Genomic DNA, 9,307 nt, shown 5'->3' on the forward strand with positions numbered 1-9,307 from the left:
TCTACCAACTTCTTCATTACTTGCAGATCTTGTTCTCTAATTTGGACTTGCCTATTAGTCTACGAAAAGGTAAACGGTATTGTACTTCTCATCCAATATCCAAATATGTGTCACTTGATTTTTTGTCCCTGTCCTTCAAGTCCTGTGCTATGTCATTGTCTATTTCCCATATAACTCGTTCAGTGCAGGAAGCCATGTGCTATCCAGAATGGAAACAAGCTATGGATGATGAGATGAGTGATTTGGTGTCTCGCGAACATGGAATCTCTATGTGATCCACCTGCAGGAACAGCTATTGTGGGTGTCATTGGGTTTATACTTGTCAGAGTGGTTCCATCCACTCTTGTAGGCGGTAGCTTTCCGCACCTAACAGATTGGTATTTTGGGTGTATTGGCTAGCCGCTATCATGGTATCAGAGCTGGGCACACCACGTCCCGCGTTCGAATCCCGTGAGAAGCGGTCAAGAATGGGTGGGGTGGGTGTCAGAGTGGTTTCATCCACTCTTGTAGGCGGTAGCTTTCCGCACCTAACAGATCGGTCTTTTGGGTGTATTGGCTAGCCGCTATCTATACTATCAAATATAAAGCTGATGGCTCTATTGAACGATACAAAGCTCGGCTGGTAGCGAAAGGGTATACGCAAACTTTTGGAGTTAATGTCTTTGAGACATTCTCTCTTGTGGCCTGACTTACTTCGGTACGTATCTTAATATATGTGGCTATTAATAAGGGTTGGTCTCTCTTTCCACTCGATGTGAAGAATGCCTTTTTATATGGTGATCTATAGGAGGAAGTGTATTTGGAGCAACCTCCTGGGTATGTTGCTCAGGGGGAGACAGAAAAGGTCTGTAAGCTGTAGAAGGCTATTTATGGATTTAAACAGAGTCCACGGGCCTGGTTTGAAAAGTTTAGTGATGTGGTACTACAATTTGGGTTCTATAGGAGTCACTGTGATCATTCTATATTCCTACTTAAACGGAAGACTGGTATGGTGGTTTTGGTTGTCTATGTAGATGACATTGTGTTATCTAGTGATGATCTTGATAGTATTACAGAAGTTAAACAATATCTGGCCACACATTTTCAGACAAAGGATTTAGGCTCTCTCAAATACTTCCTTGGCATTGAATTCGATCGTAGCAAGCGAGGTATTATTCTTTCTCAGAGAAAATATATATTGGATATGTTACAGGAGTATGGTTTATTAGGTGCTAAACCTATAGACACCCCCATGGAAGTTAATCATAATCTACATGACACCCAAGGTCCTACACTCAAGGATAAAACTCAATACTGATAGTTAGTAGGTAAACTGATCTATGCTACAGTTACCAGGCTGGATATTTCATTTGTTGTGGGAGTTGTGAGCCAGTTCATGGAAAATCCTCAAAAGTCCATTTAGAAGCTGCTCAGAGGATTTTGAAGTACTTGAAAGGTGCTCCTGGAAAAGGTCTTCTGTATACTCATAATGGGAAAATTGATGTACTTGGGTATTCTAATGCCGATTATGTTGGGTGTAAGATGGATAAACGTTCTACATCTGACTACTGTTGTTTTGTTAGAGGCAACCTAATAAGTTGGAAAATTAAGAAACAGATAGTTGTGCCTAGGTCTAGTGCAGAGGCCAAGTATCAAGCAATGGCTCATACAGTTAGTGAGCTTATGTGGATTAAGTATGTACTTCTTGAGTTTGGTTTTATGTTACCTGACCCTATGGTTATGAATTGTGATAACTAGGTAGCCATTTTTATTGCCAACAACCCTGTATTCCATGAGAGAATGAAACATATAGAGGTTGACTACCACTTCATTAGAGATGAACTTATGCAGGGGAAGGTGATAACTTCTTGTGTAAAGTCGTCAGTCCAGTTGAGAGATATATTTACCAAGCCTTTGGGGAGACGTGGACATGTATCATTTAGTGACAAGCTAGGATTGTTTGATATCTACCCTCTAGCTTGAGGGGGAGTGTTAAAATACAAGTTTAGGGGTATTTTTGTTATTTCTTAAATTCTCTATATTAGATAGAGAATGTCTTATTTTATCTTTAGTTAAATTTTCATTCAATTTAGACATGTCTCATAGGAGATATGTATTTTGAGTATTGAGGGTCAATTTTTTCCTATTGTAAAATTTCACTCAAACCCTGATTATAAAGCAGGAATGACCTTTTGGCTCGGATTCCAAGGCAACAAAGCTGCCTCTCTTTCCAAAAATCCATTTTTTCTTCTATTTTCTCCCCAAATCACCTATTTGATACCACCTTGGAGCCAATTGAACATGGTATCAAAGCAGGTAATCATATGTGGGCTTGCACCTAAAAACTATCTACTTATAGAGCCACAAAAGAGGGCCTACACCTAAAATTTATCCACTTGTAGAGCCACTAAAGAGGGCCTACATTTAAACTGCCTACTCCTAAATTATCCACTTGTAGAGCCACAAAAGATAGTCTACATGTGAGGGGGAGTGTTAAGGAATAGTCTCACATGGATTAATGAGTACAAATATCTTGAGTTTATTAGTTAGGAAAGAGGTTTCCTAAGTTAACTAGTCATTTTGGCATAGGGCCTTGGACCCAATTTAACATAGGTGTTGGAATACATCAAATACCTCACTTTGATTCTTCATGAGGTAAACATGAGTTACTTTGATAGAATCATCAACAAAAAAAATAAACTACTAATATCCAAAGACACTTCAAACCCTATAAAAGGGGCCTATTAATCAAAATGAACTAAATGGAAGGAAGACTTGATCCTTTTATTTACTCGACTAAGAAAAGAAGACCTATGTTGCTTGCCAAGTTGACAAGTTTCACATTCAAACGTAACCGAAGATTGACTCAAGATTGGAATAATTTGGTGGAGCTTGACGGATGCCTCAAGCCTGCAGTGTGGAAAATAGTAGAGTTCATCTCTTTCACATTCTCCAATCATCTTCCTCGTCTTGAGATCCTATAAAACTCAAATGAGGAAAAGAAAGTCACAAAAAATTAGGTTTTGATTATTTAACTAATAAACATTAAAATTACTAGAAACTTGGGAACAATCAAAACAAATGATTATGCTCCTCGAACTACTCCCTCACACAAATAAAAGATGATGATCAATTAGCTAAAGTAATATGAGAAGATAATGGCAGATGAAATGAAGAAAATTGGATGGTGTACCTGTAATGTGTGCAAATAATCAATTATATACTTACCCTTACAACTAGAAGAGACATGAAGTGTAGAAGTATCTGAATGTTCAAGAGTGTGTACCTCCACTAGCCCCTCTTACCTCTATATCTGTTAGAAAATGTATTGAGGGGTAATTTGGTCTTTTGACATTAGCTAGTGTTTTTGATGTCTACATTATCGTGTTTTACATGTTTGATTATTTCAATAGACTTAGTTTCATGTGTTTTGTTATGTATATCGAGTGATATAAGAGTAAGTGATTTTAAGTGTATAGGGGCATTTTTGTAACTTTGACATTTTTTCACTTGATAAAGAAATGAGGGGGTCGAACACGGACCTCAATATGACTCTTCTCAAAAGTCTTTCGTCTCAAACTCTTCTCTCCTCTTCTCTCGTTCAATTTCTCTCTTTATACTCTCTCATTTTCCTTTTTTACATGGTATCAAAGCAGTGAATCTTAGTTGGAAATCTCTATTCTGCAATGTTCCCCTCCATTGAAGACTGCAACATCTTAGAAGGAGGTTCCTCGAGGTTATTTCCCTATTGCTTTAATAAAAATCATCTGTATCTTCTAGGGTTATTGGTCACTAGCGCATTTAAGTGCATTTATTGATGAGATAGACTCCTAGAAAGATTTCTTATTTGGAGAAATTTCCCCTTTGCCTGGTGCGTAGCCTGATATATGCTCCTTGACTACTGGTGGAAGGTGATGTCTACCCTATTTATTGCTGATTTGGTGGTTAATGAGTGTACAATCACTCTCTATGGGTGGAAGTTGTATCAATCTGGGTTTAAGTGCCAATTGCATAAAAAAACATAATTTTTGAAAAGTGGGGCCCTTACCTGGCACACCTGTCTTGTTGCTTATAGTTGTAATAGCCTAGTTGCGACTGTTTTGTGGTACTTGTGGCTAATTCCAGTGAGGTATGTACTATGTCAAGGGAAGTAGGGAATTTTGATGGAAAAAATACCACTGTTATCACTTGAGAAAAGTTGAATGGGTGGAATTATGTCAGTTGGTCTAAATCTGTATGAGTGTATTTAAAGGCCAACCAAAAGTCGAAATATATTAGAGACAACCCCCTTGTGCCTATGAATGATGATTGGAAGGCAAAAAAACTGTCAAGCTATGACATGGACAATAAATAGTTTAGATTCCAAACTAAGGAATCAAATTATGAGTTGTGAGACTTCAAAAGAGATGTGGATGTCCCTGGAATCCTTATATGCATAAGAGAGCAATCTATATCGAACATACGAGTTATATATAAATTTATTTAGTCTCAAAAGTGGTAACAGACCTATTACAGCGTATGAGACAAAGATAAATGTATATCATCTACTCACTACTAATCAATGGGAGTTAAGAAAGTAGCAAACCAGTTGCTAAATTCCTTGATGGCCTGGGTCGGAATTTGGAGTAAAGGCACGATTACTTGCTTCAGATGATCCGCCTACCTTGTCTACCACATTCAACAAAATCATTCGTGTTGAAACTACTATATTACCTAGAGGTGCTAAAGGAGTTAAGGTAGTGGATGCCTTTACCTATACCTCTAATTTTAAAAATATTTCTAGAGGTTGTAATAGTATCTGTAGAGGCAAAGGTAGAGATGGACTTGGTCAAGGTCGAGGCCGAGGCGATGGTAAATTTAATACGAAATATAATAATTGTGGTAGATCAAACCATTTTTCAGATAAGTGCTGGATCCAATTTAGTAAACCAATGTCGGCAAAATCAACCATTCGTGAAAGTAACGAAACTCCTACTGAGGTGGTAAGCAATATTATAATAGGGTCATCTAATGATGCACCAACTATTCAACAACAATAGAAACTAGGTTGTTTAGCTCTCAAATGCCTCTTCCTCGACATCTATGGCTCAAGACTTATGTTCATACAACTATTTTGGCTAGTTCAGGTATGCCTGCTTTTCATGTGCGTCCCTCCCCTCGTCCACCTAGGTTCTTGACTTAGGAGCTACTACCCATATGTTAGGTGTGCCATCTTTATTTTCAGATGTAAGAGAGTTATATGATATTAATTATGTTAACTTATCTGATGGTTTTGTTTCATTAGTTCAAGGGGTCGGTATAGTATCCCCTACATCATTCATGTCTCCTCAGTCTGTGTTATTTGTTCCCAAGTTTCCTCTTAGTCAATTTTGGTTAGTCAGTTGACAAAATCTATGAATTGTTTGTTAACTTTTTATCTTATCGACTATGTTTTTAGGATCTCATGACAAAGAGGATGATTGGTTCCTACGTGTGAGATGGATGGATTGTATTATTTGGAGAGTCACTCGCTAGGTAATACACTACATGCTCTACACTTTGCACTCCGTCCTCTACAGTGACATTTACTGTTAGGTAATCCCTCTTTAGCAAAGTTGGTTTAACCTTTTCTTGCATTGGCTTCCAGTCTTTTGTTTTAGTGTGAATCGTGTTAGCTGGGCAAATATTAATGGACAATATTTCTTGTATCTCATGACAGGAGCAGTCATTTGTTTGACATTATTCATTCTGATGTTTGGGTTCCTTGTCCTGTGATTAGTTTGTTTGGTTATAAGTATTTTCTTTCGGTTATTGATGATTTTAGTAGATGTACTTGGGTGTGTCTCCTACAAGATAAATTTGAGGTGTTTAATGTAGTTCAAAACTTTTACATTGGAATCAAAAATCGTTTTGTTAATTTTATTTGTGTACTTCACATTGATAATGGGCTGGAATTCATAAATCCGAAATTTGATATCTTTTGTCAGCATCAACAAATTATTCATCAGTCAACTTGTGTGTTTACTTTACAACTAAATGAAGTAGTTGAATGTAAAAATCAGTCATTTGTTGGACCGTGTTATTTCATATGAATGTACCTAAGTTGTATTGGGGTGATGCAGTTCTTACTACATGTTTTCTCATCAACAAGATGTTTTCTTTTGTTCTTGGGGATAAAATACCCATACAACTTTTAATGCCCTTTGTTCCATTATTCCCATTATCTCCACGTGTATTTAGATGCATATCCTTTCACGTGTTTAGTCCATATAGAGATAAATTGTCTCCTTGTGCAGTAAAGTGTATTCCCCTAGGATATATCGTACACAAAATAAATATATATGCTTATATCCTTCTACAAAGATAACATTTACATCTATCGATGTAATATTTTTTGAGGATACTCCTTTTATGGCTTCCTCCACTATATATGTGTTTCCCTCATCTACTACAAGTGCAAAGTCCATTGTTGTTACAGCTATAGAGGATTTTCTAGGACCTTTACCTAGTGTTACTATTGAGAAACCATTGTAGGTATATGGCTACCATCGCCTTAGACTACATTTCCCTCTCTCACACTAAAAAAAAACCACTTTGTTTGTTGATCCTAAAGTAAGTGATTTACATTTTCCTATTGCTTTTCGGAAGGGTGTTCGAAAAGGTACTCGTTATCCACTGTCAGATTTTGGTTCCTTTGATTCGTTGTTTGATCGAAACAAAATAGATTGTTTTGTCTTTGTCCTCTTGCACTATTCCTTCTTCAGTGCAGGAAGTTCTCTCTTATCCACATTAGAAGCAGGCCATGAATGTTGAGATGGAAACATTGTTGGATAGGGGGACCTAGTAGTTGTGTGATTTTCCCTCAGGTACCAATATTGTTGGATGTAGATAGGTATATACGGTGAAATATATGACCGATGGATCTATCGAGAGATACAAGGCTAGACTAGTATCAAAAGGCTATACACAGACCTATGGAGTTATGTTTTTGAGTCTTTTTCTTCAATTGCTAGGTTGTCCTCTATTTAGATGTTGGTTTCTATAACTATGGATCCTGTGGTCACTATGTCAACTTGACATTAAAAATGTTTTCTTGTATGGTGATCTGGAAGAGGAAGTTTGTATAGAGCAACCTCCTGAGTATATTGCTTAGGGAGAGATTAATAAAGTTTGCATGCTCAAGAAAGCTATATGCGGTCTCAAACAAAGTCTGCATGCATGATTTGAGAAATTCAGTAAACTTATATTTTCTATTCGATTCTCTAGGAGTCACTATGATTATTCACTTTTTTGTTTTGAAACGGTCATCCAGTATTCTCTTGTTATTAGTATATGTGGATGACAACATATTGTCTGGTAGTGATGTGACAGGTATTGAGGAAGTAAAAGCACACCTGACAAAATATTTTCAGACTAATCCTTGGTTCACTGAAGTATTTTCGGGGATTGAAATAGCTAGAAGCAAAGAAGTTTATTTGTATATGTGTATATGTGTATATGTGCATACACAGAGGAAGTATGTCATTGATATGTTGCAAGAGTGTGGTTTCCTGGGTGCCAACCCAATTGAAACTCCAATGGAAGTTGGGCATGATCTTCATGATGATTAAGGTGTTGACTCAATGATAAGATGATGTATCGTTGGCTAGTTAGCAAACCCATATATACTACTATTACTCGTCCTTACATATCTACTATTGCCCGTGTAATTAGTCAATTCATGGAATGCCCATGCAAATTTTATCTAGTGGCTACATAGAGAATCTTGTTATATTTGAAAAGGTCACCTAGAAAGGGTCTCATCTTTAAGCCTCATAATCACCTTAAAATAGAAGTTTTTTCAGAAGCAAATTATACAGGTTCGACACTGGATAGGAAATCTACCACAGGTTACTATATGATTCTAGGAAGTAATTTGATAAGTTGGAATAATAAGAAATAGAATGTTGTAGATCGATCCAGTGTTGAGGCTGACTATCATTGATTTTATGTGGGTAAGATTTGTGGTAAGAGAGTTGGATCTACACCAGGATGAACCTATGACTCTATATTGTGACAATCATGCTGCAATATTCATTGCGGGGAATCTAATTTTTCATGAGAGAACTAAACATATTGAGGTGAATTGTCATTTTTATTCAAGATGCAGTAATGAGGAAAGAAGTCATCACTCCCTATGTTCGATCTGGTGATCGAATTGAAGACGCTTATACTAAAACGTAAACGCAAGTTTGTGATATTCTATAACAAGTTGAGCCTTATGGTTATATATGCTCCAGATTGAGGGAGAGTGTTATAAAATCTATTGAAGGATATTTTGGTCATTTCACAAAAGTTGGTGTTTCTGATGCCTACATGATCTTGTTTTACTTGCTTGATTATGTCACTAGATTTTGTTTCATGTATTTTGATTGTAAATATTGGAAGATATAAGTGTTTAAGCGATTTTAAGTGTATAGGGGTGTTTTTGTAACTTTGACATTTTTTCACCTAAGGAAGAGATGAGAAAGTCAAGCACGACCCCCAATGAGACCCTTCTCAAAAGTCTTTCCAGTCAAACTCTTCTCCCCTCTTCTCTCTATCAATTTCTCTCTTTATACTCTCTTATTTTCCTTTCTCACAATATCCTCCATTTCTTTTGATCCGTAAGGGTCCTACTAAGGGTTGAGGTTTCAACTCCCTTAGTGTTCTGAATTTGTGAGGTTGTGACTGCACTTTCTGCCCTCATAACTCTAGCATATACTGCAATAGGTGTAGGGACATTTACATTGGCCAGCAATTGAGCCCGAATTGTTGCATACTTAAGACCCAACGCATGGAGAAGCCTAGCCACATTTATGTCTTGCTTTTGTTTTCACAGCTCTTCACTATTTTTAGCATGCGGGTGGTACACTAATTTTTTGCAGCATTGCTATCATTTCACTAAACAGTTCTCTCACACTATTTCTCCTCCCTCTGCAATGTAAGCTTATTATATAGATCATACACTGAGATAGGTTTTTCTCATGAGAGAAGGATGTTTCTAAAATAGTCCACATGTCCTGTATCACATAATCGTGTCTATTTATATGTGGTTCTATGCTATTAACAAGCCAAGTCATTATGGTAGCATATGTCCTTCTTCCAGGTTCTAGTCAAAGGGGAAGGAGGACACTCAGGTGACAAATGATCCTTCTCTTTTAACTCAAGGTACATCTTCACAGCTCTATGCCATAACAAATAATTCTTACAATCAAAGCTTTGTGCTAGTAATTTGCACGTAGGAGATGTCCTTTTTTACTCCCATATCTACATCTGAACTAACAACACTATTACTCAAAGAGGTCATCAATTGCTAAACATAACACAA

The 9,307-nt window shown here is 37.0% G+C and overlaps 1 protein-coding gene across 1 annotated transcript; it reads left to right on the forward strand.

Moving 5' to 3' along the window:
* Positions 1–258: 258 nt before the first annotated feature.
* LOC137938292 (uncharacterized mitochondrial protein AtMg00810-like) lies at positions 259–7,568 on the forward strand. The gene is made up of 5 exons (XM_068783274.1): positions 259–377; positions 943–1,237; positions 1,336–1,650; positions 1,738–1,836; positions 7,470–7,568. The coding sequence occupies exons 1-5, from the start codon at positions 259–261 to the stop codon at positions 7,566–7,568; spliced, it is 927 nt and encodes a 308-aa protein (XP_068639375.1).
* Positions 7,569–9,307: the final 1,739 nt, after the last annotated feature.

Source organism: Aristolochia californica, unplaced genomic scaffold (genome assembly GCF_029961685.1).
Source record: "Aristolochia californica isolate CCGP_79_NKW_82.1479 unplaced genomic scaffold, dmAriCali1.0.hap1 SCAF_8, whole genome shotgun sequence".
Lineage (NCBI taxonomy): Eukaryota > Viridiplantae > Streptophyta > Magnoliopsida > Piperales > Aristolochiaceae > Aristolochia > Aristolochia californica.

Excerpts from the sequence above, each read along its gene's own strand:
- LOC137938292 (XM_068783274.1), top strand. The coding sequence starts at position 259 with ATGGAATCTCTATGTGATCCACCTGCAGGAACAGCTATTGTGGGTGTC. Across the intron at positions 1,238-1,335 it reads CTATAGACACCCCCATGGAA|GCTGGATATTTCATTTGTTG; the intron begins GTTAATCATAAT and ends TACAGTTACCAG. Across the intron at positions 1,837-7,469 it reads ATGAACTTATGCAGGGGAAG|AGGAAGTATGTCATTGATAT; the intron begins GTGATAACTTCT and ends GTGCATACACAG.